General features: G+C 42.1%; 2 protein-coding genes across 2 annotated transcripts in view; both read right to left on the reverse strand.

The window, feature by feature from the left end:
• Positions 1 to 21340, reverse strand: part of ZNF704 (zinc finger protein 704) — a gene marked incomplete at both ends in the record, with an annotated part of 211632 nt that overhangs the window by 88905 nt on the left and 101387 nt on the right. The gene's annotated exons all lie outside the window — the stretch shown is intronic.
• Positions 14775 to 15422, reverse strand: LOC307065825 (vesicle-trafficking protein SEC22b-like; the record flags this gene model as incomplete). Its single annotated transcript, XM_079722794.1, has 1 exon — positions 14775 to 15422. The coding sequence occupies one exon, from the start codon at positions 15420 to 15422 to the stop codon at positions 14775 to 14777; it is 648 nt and encodes a 215-aa protein (XP_079578920.1).

Raw genomic sequence — 21340 nt, forward strand, 5'->3', positions numbered from 1 at the left:
TCCTTTGGAAGTGAATCACTACATCTAGCCCTTACTCAAAATGAGGGGAGTTAACATCTACCTCCTGGAGGAGGGGTATCTACCTAAATTATTTGGGATTCTTTGTAGAGAACATTTGGGTGGACATATTTTAAAGGTGTGCACATAAAGGTGTGCACAGCTAGTAAGACCTGGCATTTAACATGAGGTTGGTTTGATTCCAGAGTCTATGTTCTTTTACTGAGCCCCTTAACCTTTGCACTACTAAGAACTTGTTTTTAGTACCATTCAAACATATTTTTAATATTCTACAAAATCCCCAAGAACTTGTTAGAAAGGGCAATACAGGGCTTGCTTGCTTATATCTTGTTGCATATTGTTTCCCTGATGTATGTCTGACTTTCTCAATCAGACTTTGAAAGCAGGGACATAGTTTTATATACTTCGTCTCCCCTGAGCACCTAATACACAGGTACTCAGGAAATACTTCCTGCCTGAAAAGAAAGTGACTCCTTTTCCTCACTGTTTCCCACACTGTCTTGAGTGGCTACCAGGGGACACCAAAACTCACAGTGGTTGATCCCTTCATGTTCAGACCCAGGGCTAAGAGCCGAGATACGACAGGTTCATACCAGAATGACTGAATAGAACCTGGGGATCAGGCTAGAACTGTAGGAAAAGCCACGAATGTTAAAGTTTTCCCTCTTTCTGTTGCTACTTTAATGAGCAATTATGATGAGAGTAGATACCAATTTGGGTTATTTAACGAATGCTCAGCCCAGAGATCCACTCAGTCTATGAGTATAATTTTGGGGTTTCTATAGTAGTGCATTGTTTTCATCCCACCAAGGATTAGGAATCATGTTTCTGGGTCATACATAATAAGTCATTTTCTCCAAACCTTGGGTATTTGGGAGTTTAGATTCCAGGAAACCATTAGTCTTTCTGTCAACCTGTTTTACACGGCAGGTACCCAGATGGCTCAGGTGGGTGGGTGTCCCATACTTCGGTTTAATTGGAACACCCTGTCTCCCTGGGACGCAGAAGCAAACCTTTCCTCTGGAGAGGAAGGCAGCAAAGCTCCAATCTTCTCTCCCCATCCTTCCTGACCTTGTCCTGTTTGCTGTGTAGATGGACAAACGGAAGCAGTCCAAAGGAAGGGGCTAGCTGCGGATACGGTTAATGTGCTAACAAACTTAGGGAAGTTCATCAGATCAGTTACACTGCAAAACATTTTCCTTCTCTTCAGCCTTTTAGCAGGAAAGTATGTTCAGAAGCCACGTCTGGTTTCTCTCTCTCTCCGGGAGCAGGAGAAAAGGAGGGGGAGGTTACTTCCTCACCTACGTCTATAGTTAAGACACTCTCAGGTCTACATCCTTACAGACTCCAGAGAAAAAGAAAAAGCCTCCCCACCAAACAATGTGGGGTGTAAGGACTGAGCAGAATTTATAAATATGCTTAAGGATGTGTCTCTATGATGTTAATGGGTAAATATCTTTACATGTCCCACTAAGTAAATACGAACTAAAACGTGGTCTGGAAAGAGAGAAGCATGGGCCCAGGGATGTTCAGAAAAGCAGGTAGGTTTCAGAGCTGACCTAGCAGTTTGCTCAGCTGTGCTGTGCCATTCTGCACCCTCTCCGTTCTAGCGGATCTCTGAGGGCTCCTGGTAGCTCAATCAGCCCGGAGTCTCCTCTCCAGCCCATCGCTGTCAGCACAGTGAGCTGGGGAGGGCCCAGCATACTGAGGTTCCAATCTTGACCCTGTCACCTACTACCCATGTGACCTTAGCCAGGTGAATCAATCTCTCTGAATCTCAATTCCTTGTGTGTAACATAAAGATATCAGTACCTAACTGCATAGGGTCACATGAGAGTAAATGAGATAACTAATTAGCCCAACATATACTTATTAGCACAGTGGACGGTTCAGTATGTGACAGCTTGTATAATTATCAAAACGTCCCTTTCTTTCTTTTTTTTTTTTTTTTTTTTTGCTGTATGTGGGCCTCTCACTGTTGTGGCCTCTCCCATTGTGGAGCACAGGCTCCGGACGCACAGGCTCAGCGGCCATGGCTCACGGGCCCAGCCACTCCGTGGCATGTGGGATCTTCCCGGACTGGGGCACGAACCCGTGTCCCCTGCATCGGCAGGCGGACTCTCAACCACTGCGCCACCAGGGAAGCCCAAAACGTCCCTTTCTAATGATCTTAAGATTTCAGGATAGTGAAATGTGGAAAATTAAGGAAAAGAGTTAGGAATTTTCAGGACAAAACCAAGTGAGTGGCTTCCAGGCAGCAGGATAGGGAGATCTTTCTAGACTTGAAATGAGGCTAGCCTAAACTGAGGTGTGTTGTAAGTATAAAATAAATGCCGGATTTTGAAGACTTATTTTGAAGAAAAAAAACTCTAAAACATTCCATTAATAATTTAAAAATATTGATTACATGTTGAAATGATAATGTTTTGGACATGTTGGGTTAGATAAAATAGAAATTATTAAAGTTAATTTCACTTGTTTCTTTTCACTTTTTAAAATGTGGCTACCAGAAAACTTAAAATTACATATGTGTCTTGCAATGTATATTTTGGACTGAGCCATTCTAGAACACTGAAATAGCATTGAGAGAAATACTTCATTGAATTATACCCTTGGCCATGTAAGAGTTAACACATCTCCCTAAGATACTGCTTGAAAGTAACTCAATTACAAGGGAGCATGAAGCCAAATATGCACGAAGTGCTTATCACATCATTAAATATAGTCTCCCCTGTTGCAGTGCGTAATCACTTATGAGAGCAAAGAGCTTAGGGACTTTCAAATCACGGAAAATTTCAAATATCCATTCAAGAAATGTTCTTGTTATCCCTGCTATATTTGTCTTGATGTAATCTGGCTGCAATTTAATGCATGACATTTTTATCACAATCCACAAATGCACTCAACTGGCACAAATACACTTATTTATGCACAGAGCCAGGGAAAGGGTTATCTTTGCTTAAAATAATGTGCTTAACTAACAGACTGTCCCTTTTACTGTTGGGGAGGCTAGAGGTAATGGGCAGACACACATGAACTAACAAATATTAAATATTCACATAGCTAATTACATGGTTTATTTGAACTAGAGGATAAACAGATGCATCTCCATTTTTGACGGACCCTCAAAACTCAGTAGCTCCTAAACTTTTAACTTATTCCCTTGTGGTAGTAAATTGCTACAAAAAGTAATCAAAACAATACAAAACAAACAAACAAAAAGAAACAACCCCTGTATGCATTGATGAACTCTCTTTTAACGAAATCTATGGTCAATCATTTAAGAAAAACATTTACATTTGGAATGATTAACTTTTAAAAGGTGTAAGTAAGTTTAGAATAAAAATTGTGGTTTTATTCTTTTTTTAAAGGAGACCCATCTCTTCCATTCCTATCACAGCATGTAGCATTCTGTTTCTGATTTTTTCATAATATAATTTAAGTATAGGTATCATCATCTCAACATACTTAATATAAAAAATTTTAAATTCCCAAATTAATAATTAAGGAACTAAATAATTTTACTTCTTTTTGAGCCCCTGTGGAATTTTAAAGCGGTGTTAACATTATATTTTTGATGGCACCCCTTACTTCTTCAATGTTATTATCTACTGTATTAAATTTTAAAGATAATCAAGATAAAAAGAGCAATTTCAATTCAAAGAATCCCCTGAGCACAGAGGGAAATTCCTTAGTTACGGTTGATAGGGCTGTGGCAATTATGCAGCTAAGTTCCAGCACCAGAAAACTGTTCTAAAGAGAAGTCTAACTACAGATGGGCATTAAAATCTTCCAGGACAAATAACACTATGTGTTGATAATGTCCAGTATCTTAATATGTCAACCACCCATGACAGCCAAAGTTTATTTAAATAAGGGAGATACCTTAAACTTATAATATTAGTACACAGAATACTCTAAAAAATTTACATGCGGGCTTCCCTGGTGGCGCAGTGGTTGAGAGTCTGCCTGCCGATGCAGGGGACACAGGTTCGTGCCCCGGTCCGGGAAGATCCTACATGCCGCAGAGCGGCTGGGCCCGTGAGCCATGGCTGCTGGGCCTGTGCGTCCAGAGCCTGTGCTCCGCAACGGGAGAGGCCACAGCAGTGAGAGGCCCACGTACAGCAAAAAAAAAAAAAAAAATTACATGCTATTTTGCTAGAAAGTCTGTATACGACAGCAGGAAGCATTCCTATACATAAGTGTATCCATTAAAAAAATTACTTTGCAAACTTTGCGATTCCTCTTTCTGAGCATGGCCAAATTCCACAGATCAGACTACAGCTGAATAAACACTGTGCTTCAACATGAAATGGAACATGAGCTTGGAACCAAAGAGATTCTCAAGACAGACAGAGTGTACGAATAGGAACAAGCAGGCCCTTTGGAAAGATAAGGAAAATGTCAAAATCGCCTCAGGTGCTCTTAGCTGATTAAATATATTTCTGCCAAGGGAAAGTAGATTTAATTTCCTAGTACAACTCAGACTTTCTCAGGACTCTTGTGAGGATTGCAAAACGGTGCAATCATTTTGGAGAATTGTGTGACAGTTTCTTATAAAATTAAACAAATATCTACTCTATATTTCTAGGTATTTACCCAAGAGAAATATAACCTCACACAAGAATGTTCTCAGGACACTTGGGAAGATTAAATGAGATCATGTTCGTGAAAGTGCTTTACACAGAGTCATGCACGTGCTAGGAGTTTATTAAATAATATTTTCAATCTCCTTTCATGTTTTTGGATATAACAGAGTATAGAATTTCAATAGTGCAGACTTGGGTTTATGTCCTGGCTCTGCTATTCATCTGTCATATCCATGCATCCAACCTTTTTGAGCACACCCGCTGTGCTGAGCACTCTTCTAGGTGTTGGGGATACCATATTGAATGTGATGGCCCAAGACCTTACTTTCAGGGGGTTTACATTCTAGTGCTTTGGGCAAGATGGTTACGTTTTCTGCACTTCCCTTTCCACCTGCATAATTCAATTCAGTTCAGCACCTTTGACAGACTGAGTTGGGGAACACAAGAATCAACTAAATAGAACCTGTGCTTTCAAGTATCTTACAAATCCAATGGAGGCAGCAGACAACAGAAGCAAATTCGATGGAGAGCAGTAGGTGCTGTGAGCAGGGTAAAGACTCAGTGCTGTGGGGAGGGCTCTGAACCCTGCTTGCTGGCAAGGAGATTGGTTGCAGCAGTCAGTCAGAGAAGGCTTCCTGGAGGAAGAGCATTTAAATGCAACCTGTAGAGTAAACCAGGCAAAATGTACTCACAAATCCACGATATTATTAGGAAAATAACATGAGAATATAGTTGTGAAGGCACTAATCAGTCCATAAAGTCCTTTCTAATTTAAGGCAGTCTATTTCCATTTTAAGGGCAATAGTATTAAAATGGAAAATTGGTGGATGGTCCTGAGTCCAGATTATACTCTCTCTGACAATATGTTGTCTTCCTAACACACGTGCTGGGTTTTCCACATCTGCTTCCTCGGATCCCAACACTTCTAGCTTTCTGCTTGAAGGAATTAGGTAATTGAATAAATTGTTTATAATCATACGGGGCCAATTCTGACTTCCAGTCCAGTTTCTGGGATTTGCTAAATTTACAGTCTGTGGTGTAGTTCTGTGGTCGGCCACACTGGCCTCTAACCATGAAACAGGCTTTTGCAACAACCAAGATTCTTGATTTTCTGGAACCCATTGAGTACTTAATAATTTTTTTTCAATTTAATTGAAAGGTTCTGTTTATGGGGCTGAAATACAGTTTACACTATAAACAACCAGAACTTTAAAGTGGTACAAAAAACACTAACTCTGCTGGAAAACTTTTGATCTGTATTTGCTGCTTTGTTTTATTTGCTACACACACCTCTGGCAAAAAAAAAAAAAAAAAATGGAAGTAGGAAGTGGGACTGGGGACAAAGCTGCAGAAAATTCCTCTTTCCAAATACTGTGGCATTAAAATGAACTTGGAAGAAGGATGTCATTAGACAAATGCAGAGTATGTTCAGTACATCCTCGATCCATGGTGTGCACTTAGACTGACTGAAGGCCTTCCTGATTGCATTAGCAATTACGATGGAAGTCACTCCAACCACACGAATCTTAAACTGTTTAAGTAGCTTTAAAAAAACGTTTAAAGCACTTCATTTCCCTCTTGGGAGGTTGCAATAATTGTTAATAAAGCAATACCTCTATTAATGGCAAAAGTGTTTATGTGAACTTTATATTCCATCTTCAGAAACAACTGTATTATAGTCCAATGCTAGAGATGTTTTCTGGATTGTCAGAAAAAAAAGGGATTGTGATAAAAAGATGCCGCTCCCCCAAATAATGGCAAGTAGATACTCAGAGACCACCCTATGCAAAGTTTAATGGAACCCTCTTCCCAACCGGGGTATACTCGAGCTCTCTCATGTGAACAGGAAAAGTGTTATGATGAAACAAGAAGGAAAGATTTTTTTAATTTTTTGGAAAGGACAAGCTGACCAACAATAAAAGGTGCCTGAGGCATCTGGGTCAAGTCCATCGTCCAGCCCTGCCAGCCCTGGCATCAGTGCCTTACATTCACAGGCAACCATCCTTCTGACCTTAGAGGTCTCACTCTGCCCTGGAAGAATCTCACAGGCGTCCCTCATAGCCTGATGACCCAAACCAATGGTTTAGCAACATCTTCTTTTTTAAACCACTATAGAAAATCCACATCTTATTTATTTATTTATTTTTTTGCGGTACTTGGGCCTCTCACTGTTGTGGCCTCTCCCGTTGCGGAGCACAGGCTCCGGACGCGCAGGCTCAGCGGCCATGGCTCACGGGCCCAACCACTCCGCGGCATGTGGGATCCTCCCGGACCGGGGCACAAACCTGTGTCCCCTGCATCGGCAGGCGGACTCTCAACCACTGCACCACCAGGGAAGCCCCAAAATCCACATCTTAGATGAGTGGAAATGGAAGAGGAATGGGCAATGATGGTAGGAGACGGCAGGAGAAAAAGCAACTTGTTTTTGGGTGGGAAGAGGGAAGAGTAGGAGAAAGTCCTGGAAAGAGAGAGACTGACTGGGGCAGGGGAGACTTGGCTCCAAATCAGAAAAGACAGCAAACTTTGGAAGGAAAGAAAAGACAAAGGAAGTTCACTAGTTTGAAGTTGTCTTCTTCAGCTTCTAGGCCTCCAGGAGCCAGGTCGGGCCTGGAGAGTAACACGGAGTACAGAATTTCACCTCCACCATCGTTCATTTAACAAATATGTATTCAGCACCTAACTGTCTAATCATTGTTTTTGGTGCTGGGGATTAAGCAATGAACCAGCAGAAATGAAAACCCTTGTTCTCATGGAACTTAGGTTCTGTGGGAAGGTCTAAAGCAGCTGGATAGCCAGGCTCCTCTCCCGATGAGTGAGGGATGCTTTCAGTTGCCCTGCCCACAGAAGAATGCCCCCTTCTACTTCCTGAGGCCTATACCATTTTGACCATCTTCAAATGACCAACAGCCTTTACCCCCTTAGTAGATTACAATCCCTCTGAAGTCAAAGACTATATCTTTTCTTATTTTATCATTTAATGCACAGGAAGAAAATATAGAGCCTGGCCCATTTAATAAATGTGTAGTTAGGCCTTCCCTGGTGGCACAGTGGTTGAGAGTCCGCCTGCCGATGCAGGGGACACGGGTTCGTGCCCCGGTCCGGGAAGATCCCACATGCCGCGGAGCGGCTGGGCGCGTGAGCCATGGCCGCTGAGCCTGTGCGTCCGGAGCCTGTGCTCCGCAACGGGAGAGGCCACAACAGTGAGAGGCCCGCATACTGCAAATAAATAAATAAATGTGTAGTTCGTGTTCAGCAAGTATCTTCTGAGGAAAACTGTCCCTGTGGAGAGCAGCAAGAAGTGAGCCCCTGTGACCCCACCCCTGTGGTGTCAGTCACCCATCCAGGGATGGACGCATCTTCCATCCCTCCTTCCTTCCTTCTCTACCAGAGGTGACTTTTCAAGCTGGACTTGGTCAGTTTGGATTTTTCCAGGTGTGCAGATCTTCTCTCACCAGGGCTGCACCAACTCCTTTTAGGCGTTCATTCTAACAAAACTACTTTAGCGTTGGCCTGAACTTAGTGCCCAGGAAGCTTCTATTTCCCTGTCCTTTAGGTGGATCAAGAACTCCTCCTGGGTGGGCAAGTGAGTTGAGGCTAGGAGTTCAGAGCGCTCTTTCCCGCTCAGCCAAGGTATGGCCCCATATTCCTCCCCAACACACCCCTCAGGCAGCTGTGACACTCATCAGGGTTGGCACAGGAAATGATCCCTTGGGGTCACTCAGATCCACCCAGTCTACTCCTGGAAGAGGCAACGAGTGCTGAGTGGTGTTGAATTGGGGCCACCTATTATTCCTCATTCTCACTGGCTTGGGGTGGGGGGTCTCCTCATATTCTCAGGCAGCATTCAGTAAACATTGTCTAATAGAAAAACAACGCAAGCTGTATACGTCATTTTGAATTTTCTAGCAGTCACATTAAAAAAAAAAAAAAAGAAAAGAAAAAGGTAGGGGCATCCCTGGTGGCGCAGTGGTTAAGAATCTGCCTGCCAATGCAGGGGACGTGGGTTCGTGCCCCAGTCCAGTAAGATCCCACATGCCGCGGAGCGGCTGGGCCTGTGAGCCATGGCCGCTGGGCCTGCGTGTCTGGAGCCTGTGCTCCGCAACGGGAGAGGCCATAACAGTGAGAGGCCCGTGTACCGCAAAAAAAAAAAAAAAAAAAAAAAGGTAAAGGAGGAATTAACTTTAATAATGTATTTTATTTAGCATAACATATGTAAAATATTGTCATTTCAACATGTAATTAAGATAAAAATTACTGAGATATTTTTCATCCTTTTCCCCTTACAAAGTCTTCAGAACCCACTGTGTGAGCACGTCTCAGTTCTGACCAGTTACATCTCAAAACTCAACAGCTACTGAGGCCCATGGCAACTGTACTGGAGAGCTCAGCTCTAAGGAGTTTAGTGAAATCTCTCAGGACATGTTGTTCAAAGATAAATTTTTGTATAAATATTAATTTAGGAAAAATAAAGTGTTTACAAAATAATAGCTCTAATAAATTCTGTGTGGGAAACTATTTTTTGCAACATTGATTACTAACTTAATTTTGACAAAAGAATGCTGTTGTGAAACTTTTGCTCCTTTTCAGCCACTAAAATCTTCATATCTGGACACACTTGAGAAGTGGCAAAGCTGAGGAAGCTTTTAAACGTTCAGCCTGCAGGCACAATAATGACCACACTGCAGAGTTAAGTGGGCAGCAAGATGACTCTCACCGCTGGGGCATTCTGCCCTGACCAGAGGGTGATTCCGCCAGCCTGCCCACTGCTCCTTTCTGGATCTTCGTTTACAGTGGCAAGACAAGAGCCCTATAAAGCGGCACAGAAACAGACTGCATCTTGGTTTCCAACCTGTGGGCCCTGATGTTTTTAGAGTCTGCCTGGACACTAACAATTGTCCCTTGACTGTATAATGTTTCATTTTCAGTCAAAAAGATTTATTGACTGCTAATTATGAGGTGGGCACTGTTTCAGGGGCTGCACGTTGTCTCCCATGTATTTGTACTATTTCCCAAATATAGATGGAAGATATTATAATGAGTAAGATAAAAATTAATGTAAAAGTATTAATGAATTACTAGTAGTTGTCTCTCCCTTGCATTTCCTGCAATTGATGGAATCTAAAAGTATGTGTGAGGGCTTCCCTGGTGGCGCAGTGGTTGAGAGTCCACCTGCCGATGCAGGGGACACGGGTTCGTGCCCCGGTCCGGGAAGATCCCACATGCCACGGAGCAGCTGGGCCCATGAGCCATGGCCGCTGAGCCTGCGCATCCAGAGCCTGTGCTCCACAACGGGAGAAGCCACAACAGTGAGAGGCCCGCGTAACGCAAATAAATAAATAAATAAATAAAAGTATGTGTGAGGATTTGTGAAATTGCCTGATGCTAAAGTGTGGCCTTTCGGTATCACAAACGACTATTTACCGAGTTGGTCAGCATCAGATCACAGTTTCGCTCTCCTTCAAGTGGTACAGCTCATTGTCAGCCAGGGTTCTCCTGAGATGGGAACCTCCCACTGCTTCTTTGTTATTGAGTTCATGTTTCTGGTTAAGAAACACTGGTTTAGGACCAACAGCATGCTGAGATTCAGTGCTCAACGCTAATACATTCAACATAGATGATTGCATTATATAACATGTACCTGCTACTTTGCAGTACTTCCTTAGGCATAATAAGCTTTTACCAAAACCAAAATCAACGTTAATCTGCAAGCTGTCATTTTATGAACGTTGATTTTAAAAACCAAGTCAACGTTAATCTGCAAAGCTGTCATGTTATGTCCACTGCCAAGAGAAAAATGAAAAAAGCAATGTGAGATAAAGTAAACCTTTAACAAGAAACTGGACCCAAATAGTTATCTAACCAGTTTTCTCCATTCCCTCCGGGCAATCTGATTTATAAACTGAGGTTCTAAATTATATTTTATTTAATTGCTGAGGGCAAGAGCTCGGGAGGTGTTTTTGAGCTAAGTTCTTTATTGTACTGACCTGCTCTGCTTTGGGGGGAAAACTGAAAAACAACCTTTTAAAGTTGGCACTTTCAAGCTGGTCTACTAATCCTGCTAGCTCTATTTCCTTTCAACTGCATCGAGAGTAAATAGGTAGGAAAGAGAAAAAAAAAGCCACCCTGGAGAACAAGAGAAAAATAGTCAAGTTTCACAGCTGGCTGGTAGACAGTAGCCAGCAACACCCTCCTGTATTGCCAAGCAAACACAGGCAAAGCAACATTTTTTCTACCTCTTATAAACAATCTGTGTTTAAACAAGGCATCCACAATACCTTCTCCCCAGTCTCTAAAAGCTGGCCATTGTTACGTGTTTAATTACTTGTCTCAATCCTGAAGAGTAAAGAAGCCAGCTAGGTAGTGATTGTTTGATCTACACCCCTTGGCTGGAGATGCGAGTGCAAAGCAAACCTGCCCAGGCTCATGTTTCTGTGCTCTGCAGTCAGAAGGAGAGCCCGCGTCTGGAAAGCAGCGCAGCTAAAGCAGCCCCTTCCCGCTGGAGGGTAGTGAGGAATACTCAGCACACACCAGTTGCATTCATGAGGAAACAATCTTCCTGCCCACCCAGCACTATATTTAGAGCCATCTCTTGGCATGCAAACTTATATTTCTGGGCTTTCTGCCACTCAGACAGGAAAAAAAAAAAGGGGGAGACAAGAAAAACTGGTTTGGTTCCAGCGCTGAACCCAAACAACAAACGTTAAATGTGGCCTTCCCCACTGATGCATTTCTCTGTCAAACATCACTCCTTCTTCAAAAGCAGTGAGTACTGGATGTGGCACTGAAGAATGCTTTTTTTCTTGTAATTCTAAGCAGTAAAATGTGTCCTACACTCTAAAGGAAGCAGTGAAGCAAATGTCTATAAAAAGGCCAGAATGTTTTGAAATTTTTTAAGTAATATCATCCAGGCTGGGATTGTCAACTTCCCCAAAGATGTGTTAGCCCCTGAACAAAGTTACATGCCAAAGCTAGCTGCAGAGCTGATGGGAAAAGAACATTCAGTGCTAAATTGCCAGGCCTCTCCAGACCTCAGATGCAGACCCAGCGAGAAACACTCCCTAGTATTCTGCTGTTCTGCCACAGGAACATCTGGCATTTGGGACCATCCGGGTTCTTTACCAGGAAGAGAAGTGATATGGGCAGAGGCCTTGATACACACCGCCTGAGCTAGTAGCTGCAAGTCTTACCCACGCCCATTCCAAACCGAGGAATGCCAGGCCGTATAAGAAATGAGCAAGGCAAACAGCTCTCTCCAACCTAAAGGCCCTCCCCGACTTTTTTCTTCCAGTGTATTTTTTCTTACAATCATATTTACTGAGTTAATTTCAACAACTCCTTTTGCTCAATATCCTGCCATGGCACTCACCGCCTAGAAATGTAGTAGCAGGACAGCCAAACTCGTCCATAAACGCGATGTCAAGTAGCACAGCCCTTCAGTGGTTTGAGTGAGTATTTCCTCCACGTTGGCATGTGTCATCACCCCTAATGACTTCAACAAATATACTAAAGGAAAGAATATCCGCAGCTCTGCGGCCATTCTCCCACCCTAAAATTAATATTATGACAAAAAACTAAAATAAGTATTAAATTTAAAAAAACTCTCCCCCAAATTTCTTAAAAATACTAAATGATACGGATGCAAAATAGGCTCACTGGACGTGAAGTATGAACCCTTCTGAAAGTTATAATTTTATATAAAACCTCTTCTAGTTTGGGATTTCATAAGTGGACAAATGCAAAGGAAACTGACTAGCTGTCAAACAAAAAGACACTCTCAGTGTTTGGGTCTTTGGGACTGTTCACAAGGCCTCCTTCCTCCAGGCCCAGGGTGGAATTCAAGCCCTGCCCCCCTGAAGTTGGGCACGGCACATGCTTTGCTTGGGTCAGAGGAATGTGAGTGGCAATGACACATGTCACCTTTCTAATACCGGTGCTCAGGCCTCTGTGCTCCCTTCCTCGCTGCATTCACCCGAGTCCTAGATGGACATGAAGCATAAGCCAGAAATAAACCTTTGTTATTGGAATCCAATGAGATTTGGGGGTTGCTTGTTACCACAGCAAACCGAGCCTAACTGATCAATATAGTAAATTAGTAAACGATTAATAATAATTAGCAGAAGATAATTGTGTCACAGGTCCTGGTACCAAGAAGGCACCCAAGTCCATCCTTACAAGGGCCCCCAACCCACCACAGCTTAAGATTCATAGCTAGTCAACTTCTATGATATCTCCTAGCAGCTCTATCAAAACTCAAAGCAAATAAAACACTTAAGAAAAAACAAAACAGAAAGGGTCCAGCTAAGGAAAACAGACATGAATGCTGAGAAACAAAGTGAGTCCTAGAATCTCTAAATCCAATGTTCTCAACACTGCGTGCTCATCTGGGCCCAGCTCCAAAGATTCAGATTTACTTGGTTCCAGTTAGAATCCAGGCATCTGTACTGCTTCCCAGTCTCCCCCTGTGGTCTCCCGGCTTGAGAACCATGGCTTCACATTTCTGGGCTCTGGTTATTTTCAGTCCTGGGACATTAAATATTCCAGGAAAGAAAGAAATGCACCAACAACAGTGCCGTTAACTAGCATGTTCATGTTACATGAAATGCGTGTCCTTAGGTACTGGGGTTGTCACTTTTCCCGTGGTCCAGCAGCAGAACACATTCCCAATCCATGGTTCATTGGCCATCTCATACTGTTAGTATTCCATCCCTGGAGTAACCAGAAGCAGTAGTTCTAGTACCAACACTATAGTATGTGATTGTTTAACACTCAGGGAGTCAGGTGTCCCACTCTGAGCACAAGTTCAGTATGGATTCAGGATTGGGGTGGAAAGTCAACTGGGCTAAGGGACACTACAGATATATGGGGTGTGTTAACAAGAGTATCATCAGAGCCCCTCAAAGAACATCAGAAACCCGAGTCTTTTGGATACCAGGAGAGAATATTCAAGGGCACCATACAATCTCTCTCCCCCTAAGAACATCCGAAGTCTCTTTGTACCCAGATATATGAATGCATGTGTTTCCACTGTGATGATGATACGTTATTTACCATTCACTCACTGCTTACTATGCACCAGGAATAATATTAGGTGTTTTAAAGATACGGTTTCCTTTTATCCTCACATCAACCCCATGAGGAGGTATTATTATCATTTCCATTTTAGAGACTAGGCAATTGAGACTACAAGTTTAAGTGACTTGCCCACCATCGCATGGCCATGAACATCACTGAAGATCCAAGGTGTTCACAATCTGCCCCATCAGCTGGAGTAAAGCTGAGGGACAGGTGGTTTATAACAATTCTCTATTGCTCTTCCCATTGTCACAATACCTATTTCCCAGGAACTTGCTTTAATCTAAAGAACATGCCTTAATGGTAGACCATAACGCAGAATTTTGACAAATACATATGGACTAAGCCTTTCTGTTCAAATTCAAATGTATTTATTTTATTTTTTATTATTTTATTTTTTATTTATTTTATTTTTTTTAGCTTCTTAATCACGGAGTGCTATAATTTCAAGGCATCAATATAATTCATTTAACCCTAAAGCAATTGTGCAATAAGCAAAACATCATAAATGGAAAACAACAAAGGTTAACTTCCTACAGGGGCCAATAGACAGGATCTCTTGCAGCACAGCAATTAACCTTCACATACTGGAGTCTTGTTTAAAAGGCCTTCAACAACTCAGATTCCTGAAAAATCACAAGTGTCACCAACAAACGGAATGTTGATTAAACAGAGTCCAAAAACTTTCCAAAGGGCTGCCTTCTCTGAAGGGATTTCAGACTGTTGCTAGCACAGGTTGGTTAAGCCAAATCTCACTGACGGCTCCATTAGAGATGAGAATGCCCAGTCAGTGCTGTTTTAAAAATGTAAAACACTGGGAGGGAAAAAAACAAATAAAACAATCTACTGTTCCCTAACATATATGGCTTAGCACCCAGAGAAAGCCTCTGCCCCCAAAAGATACTTTCTACATAGGGCTAAGCTTCATTAAATGAGGCGTAATCTTTCATTTTCAGGACGTGTCTTTCCTTGCAAGGTCTTTAGAGGCAGAAGTTCCACTTGGATTCTAATACGCATCTCTGTGAGCTCAGCTTCCTGAAAACATACACCTGCTGGGTTCTAGGTTCTCCCTTGCCAGTGACTGGATTCACTACTTTAGAGCCACCAGAATCTCACATACACTATTAACATGATGAAAAATACAGCTACTGCTGCAAGTTTGGCGTAAGTGGAACGCATGTTCAAGTACTTCACATCCTGGCGGTATTTCTTGGACAGACTGGACAAATTGTTAGCCTTCGAATCCAGTGCTGAGAGTGCTTCTCCCCGTTGTAGCACTTCTTCAATATTGGCCACCATGATCCTCTGCACATCTTGCAATTCAGTGTTGATGGAGCCTAGGTTTCTCCGAGCACGACTGTCAATGTAAAGCTTCTTGGTTTTCTGAATGTAGGTATCGAACTCAATAAAGGAATAGGGTCTAGACACAGTTGGCACCTTCTTCCCATGCTGTTCATCAAACTCTGAATGTAAATCTTCTAGGTAGGTAAAAGCCAACTTTTTAGGGAAGGCAGCTTCACACAGAACCAAATAACACACCCCCTGTTCAATAATGTAGTGAAAAGTCATGGCACCAGCTTCCAAGGTGCATCTGGTAGGGGACTGTTCATTCAACTTTCGAAAGAGTTGCTTAGCCTGACTCTGGTACTGTTGAAGGTCCCGGCCAGACTGTTCGTCTTCCTGCATCGAGGCGGCCAACGGGAGCCCGTCCGCCACTCGGGCGATCATCGTGAGCAACACCATCTTCACAGGCTACCGAAACTCAACACTGGCCCGGACGGCCGTAGGTGCGTCTTGACTTGCTCCACCGCGACAACAGTTAAACCTCTACCTCAGTTCCCAAAGACCCAGCTGCTCGCGTCTCCGATTCCCCCAAATGTATTTATTTTAAATTGAAGTTTTTTGGGGTTTTTTTGTGTGTTTTTTTTTGCGGTAAGCGGGCCTCTCACTGTTGTGGCCTCTCCCGTTGTGGAGCACAGGCTCCGGACGCGCAGGCTCAGCGGCCATGGCTCACGGGCCCAGCCTCTCCGCGGCATGTGGGTTCTTCCCGGACAGGGGCATGAACCCGTGTCCCCTGCATCGGCAGGTGGACTCTCAACCACTGCGCCACCAGGGAAGCCCTTAAATTGAAGTTTTGATAAAGTTTGGCATCATTATACATTATTCACTCCTCTGCTTAAGGTTAAACAGTATTCAATCAATTATCCAGTGAAGATTTTAGAAGCTTCTGAGTGCTAGTTACTGCAGATAGAATGGGAGCAGGAAAGACACAATCATGCCCCCCTCTGAGCTTAGAGTCCAGCTAGACACACGGGCAATTAAATAGCAAGAATCGTGTGCTAAGGGGTATGATGGGACAAGTGTTAGGAAGTCTTTCAAGGTGTCCATGGAGACAAAAAAGGGTCAGCTGTCCTTCCATACACTTGAAGTGCATTGGGCTTTGTTTCTTAGACCTGCAGTCAATTTAACATACACTCTCTCTGTCCAGGCTTTGTCCTTCTCTGGCGCTGTCTTATAGCTCTACCTTCAGAGCAACTGGTATCAATATCATGTTGCTTCAAACAGCTCTTCATTTGTCATTTGAAGCATTGCTGGCTTTGGGCATAAAGGCCTTCCTGTGGTTTACTGTGGAGCAACTGCTCAGCTAGTCATCAAATTATCAGTTATCACAGGAGTAGGCAAGCAGAGCAGAGCTGCAGTGAAAGCTGGCTTTCAACTGGCTGAGTTACTAAGCATAATTTGGGCCTTTATTCTACCTTTGTTTAAGACATGAAATGTGGGAAGCACACTTCCCACCAAAAGCCCTTTGTCAAGTGTCACACTTAAGCTTTTCGGACAGAATCACAGGTCTGAGACGGCATTTTGCTGATACCCCACTCCTTATTTGCAAAAATCAACACTGGCTCTGTAGATACGTTCTGCAACTTGATTTCAGATATTAAAAAAGAAAATAACACACAATGATTTGTTTTAGGATTTGCAAGATGACCATAATTGCTAATGATAATAGCTAATACTTATTAGGCTCTTACTATATAAAAGGTACCGTTTGCTAGGTGTTTGATGCATGCCATCTCATTTAAACTTTATAAAAACCACATCAGCTCGGCACCAGCACAATACATCAATTCTAAAGCACACATGTTTTTCCATAATCTAATATGTTTGCAAACAGGGTACATCTTATAATCAATCAAGTTATATCACACTTTGAGACACACGGACTTAGAGAAAAGACTTGTGGTTGCCAAGGGGGAGGAGGGTAGGGGATGGATGGATTGGGAGTTTGGGATTAGCAGATACAAACCACTATATATAGAATGGATAAAGAACAAGGTCCTACTGTAGAGCACAGGGAACTATATTCAATATCCTGTGATAAACCATAATGGAAAAGAATATGAAAAAGAATGTATATATATGTATAACTGAATCACTTTGCTGTACAGCAGAAATTAACATAGCATTATAAATCAACTATACTTTAATTTAAAGACAGTTATATCATAGTTTAATTGGTAGTAATTTTTCTTTATGAATTACACATAAAATGATGCTATATTCTAAAATCCATGGTGCCTCAGATGAAAAAATTATGGTATGATTAGCCCCATTTCACAGATGAAGAAACTGAGGCTTGGAGAATTTGAGTATCTGGCTCAAGGTCACACAGCAAGTAAATGGCAGAACAAGGATGTGATCCCAGCTTTTTCTGGCTCTGAAGTTCGTGCTCTGAACTGGTACACTATACTGCTTCCCATCCCATGGAAATACAGGCTTAATAAACATTTATTCTTTCAGCACTTAGCATCCACTATGAGTTAGCCACCAAGCTGGGAATGCTGGGGGTATAGAGATGAGTAAGACAGCTTTTCATAGGACTAACTAGGGACTGTGGGTATCTGAGCCGTTAACTAGAATGTTTAGCTTAGTACCTTTTTGATGGACTCTAGAGTAATAGCAGATCTAAGCCTGGACTTCCTTTACAGGGTTATTTTTTTTTTTCCACTAAGAGCTGTTTTTTCACTAGCTAAATATCTCACTCCTAGCCTTACACTGGGTGAGTACTATTTTTTTTTAAAGATATTGGGGGTAGGAGTTTATTAATTTATTTTATTTGTTTTTGCTGTGTTGGGTCTTCGTTTCTGTGCGAGGACTTTCTCTAGTTGTGGCAAGCGGGGGCCACTCTTCATCGCGGTGCACGGGCCTCTCACTATCGCGGCCTCTTTTGTTGCGGAGCACAGGCTCCAGACGCGCAGGCTCAGTAGCTGTGGCTCACGGGCCTAGTTGCTCTGCGGCATGTGGGATCCTCCCAGACCAGGGTTCGAACCTGTGTCCCCTGCATTAGCAGGCAGATTCTCAACCACTGTGCCACCAGGAAAGCCCTGGGTGAGTACTATTTAAATCAACATTTTGGTGTGACAGACAGATGCTGAGATGGCCGCCAATGGTCTTCCCCTCCTACTATTCACACCCTGTGTAATACCCTCCCCATGAGTGTGGGTAGGACCTGTGATTTACTTGTAACCAACAGAATATGGCAAAAGTGATGGACTGTCACTTTAGTGATTAACCTATTTAAGATTGTGAATTCCATCTTTTCAGCAGACTCTCCATTTTACTGCCTTCAGTGAAGCAAGCTGCCATACTGGGGAGGCCCACATGGCAAGAAACTGAGAGCTGCCTCTGGACAACAGCCAGCTAGGAACTGAGGTCCACAATCCAGCAACTTTAAAGGAAGTGAATCCTGACGATAACCACCTAGATGAGCTTGAGAGAGGATCCCTCCCTAACTGAGCTTCCAGATGAGACCTTAGCCCTGGCCACCACCTTAAATGCAACCTCACGGGAGAGTCCCCAAGCAGGTGGCCCAGCTAAGCTGTGCCCAGATTCCTGACCCACAGAAACTATGAGATAAAAAATGTGTGTTATTTTACACTGCCAAGTCTGTGGTCATTTGTTCTGCAGTAATAAATAACTAATACACTTGGTGAAAAGGTAAATTTCTTTGTGTCATGGAACTTTATGATGTTCTCAAATAGTTGATACCAAAATATTCCAATTGTGATTTTAATGTCTTGGTTATATCAGAAAAATAACAGCTACCACTTATTGAGCACCCACTACCACTTATTGAGCACCCACTAGGTAAATTCTAGCATGGTATTAGTGAATCAAGGGCCACATTTACCAAGCAACAGTTCATTAGTATAGTTACTGCATATACAAGAAACATTAAATATTCATTTCATTTGACAATTTTTCAAAAAGGTTAGTGGACTTTATCATTTTATTGTCTAACTACTCCCCTTCTCTTGGTAAATGTAACCTTTCCTCCTAGAAAATGCTACTTCCGCTAACTCCAGTCACGCTGTTCTAGTGGGTCTTTATCTTATCTAACTCATTTCACCGATCACAGTGACTGATCCAAGGTTGGGCACCTCATCAGCCAAGGATGGGCTAACAAGAATCTTTCTCCAAGATTTTGTTTTCATGCGAGGCAAGAGAGAGTAACGGGGAGTCCTTCTTGAGTTCTAAAGCTGTGACAGACCAGCTTGAATTCTCAATGGCCATGCTCCCTGCAATTTGCAGGAAAGCATTCTATAGGAGGAGAGAACAGCCTGATACTCAGAAGCAGAGACAGACAGGGAGAGCCTGGTTCCTTCCAGTCCTTGCTGATGGAGTTCCCGAAGTCCAGCTGCACCCTTGCCCTTTCTCCAGGTCACAGAAACCTAACTGTACACTCACTCTGAGATCCTAGCAAGGATCCACTGAGATTCAGTCACCTCCACTGAAAAAGACTTAGGTAATACATGGATGAAGATTTTTCACTATTTCAGACTGTCCTTTCCTGATCTAAGTTATTGATGTTTTGAAATATCTGTGCCCCTCATATTTGTCTAAAAATAATTGTTCTATTACTAAATTACACCACACCCAGCTGATTGCTGTACCACAGAATGTTAAAGCGAGAGAGACATTAGGGGTTATATGGTCTGATTCCCATTTATAAAGAAGGAAACTGCACCTCAGGGTGGTGAAGCTACTTTCCAAGATAAAAGTTAGTTCATGCCAGAATTTCCTAAAACTTGACCTTCTGTACCCATTCCAGTGAGTGATGTCTATCATATAGCATTACTTTGAAGAATTTATAGAGGCTTAATGTAAAGAATTTGACTTTTGTTATAAAGCTCCCTCACAAATCTGTCATCTTTCAGACTTGTAATTAGCTTGGTTAGTTAATAAATAACATAAAACTTAAGAACAGTTTATTTGATTTCACCCATAAAAGTACTCATTCCTGATTCTAACCACATGAAAAACACATGGTCACCAGCTTTCAAATTATTTAAATATAAGGAACTCTGTGTTTACTAATCTATACTCTGGTTTACTTTAACCATTTCACTTCTAGACTGTGTAATATTTGCTACACAAATAATAAGAATAATTACATTTATTTAATAATCAATAATGCTGTTTCATTTACTAATCATGTATGATTTTAAATCATGAGATACTACATATTAAAGGAAATATGAAAATACAGAAAGGCAGAAAGAAAACAATGACTCATGTCTTATGTCTGAAGTTGATATAAGCAATGACCTTGAATTATGTAATCCTTAGGCTAGTTTTTATAACCTTTTTAATACTGAGCAGTTAAAATCCAATCTCCCAAAGAAACAGACCTTAATATGTTAATCAACACCCTGGGTGTTCTCTCATAACTGTGTTTACAAAGAATTTCTCCCACTTCCCTCTACTCAGCTGTTTTGCTGCTTTCAAAATTGCCCTCTCAAGCCAGTGTCAGTAAATCACACTTCCTATGGGTTCCTTTGCTTGCAGCACAAATTTTAAGCACAATTTTTAGTATCCAGGTCTGTTAACCACCTTGAGCTTCAGAAGATACTAAACTGACTTCTCTGAGGTTTTCTTGGACAGTTTAGCTGACTTGAAGTCTCTATAACAACCCCAATGTACAGCTATATTTGGAATAGATAAACCATGCCAAAGCAAGCAGAGATTGTGGCCCAAGGGCATGTGTGATGCAACACAAGCTTTGAGTGTAGATTAGGTAGCAGCTGCAGGACAGAGTGAAGAGAAAATATTGTTTTTGAAACACTTTTCAGAAACATTCAACAAGGCTGAAAACAAGCAGAAGGTAAGTGTGATTACTCAGATGTTAGAAGTAAGGCTTTAATACTGAGAAACAAACCCATGGTACAAAGCCGACAGGAGATTTCTCCTTTTTAGACTCCTTAAAAACAGAAAGCTTTATATTGTATGTCCTTTTAAGTACATCACCCTTAAGTAATCACCCCCAAGAAGAAATCAAAAGGCTAAGCAGGAAAAATTAGCCTGCTTCCACCGTAGCTGGACGAGTGTAAATCACTGTAATTCACACCTTTCTCAGCTCTTCACTCGAACATCCTATCCATCATGAAAAGGTCTGTATTCACCAACAATAAGCCATGTTCTTTTCTATTTTTATTTGCTAGGTGGAGATCATAGGTTTACTTTGAGCCAACTACTTACTAATTCTCATTGGATCTCTTAAACCAACATAATATCCTCGTGGAAGAGAATAGACAATAACCTGACACCCAGTTTTCTCTGTAATTTTAACTGGACGACACAAGGTTGACATCAGAAAATAA

Source organism: Hyperoodon ampullatus (assembly GCF_949752795.1).
Source record: "Hyperoodon ampullatus genome assembly, chromosome: 17".
NCBI classification, from domain to species: Eukaryota; Metazoa; Chordata; class Mammalia; order Artiodactyla; family Ziphiidae; genus Hyperoodon; species Hyperoodon ampullatus.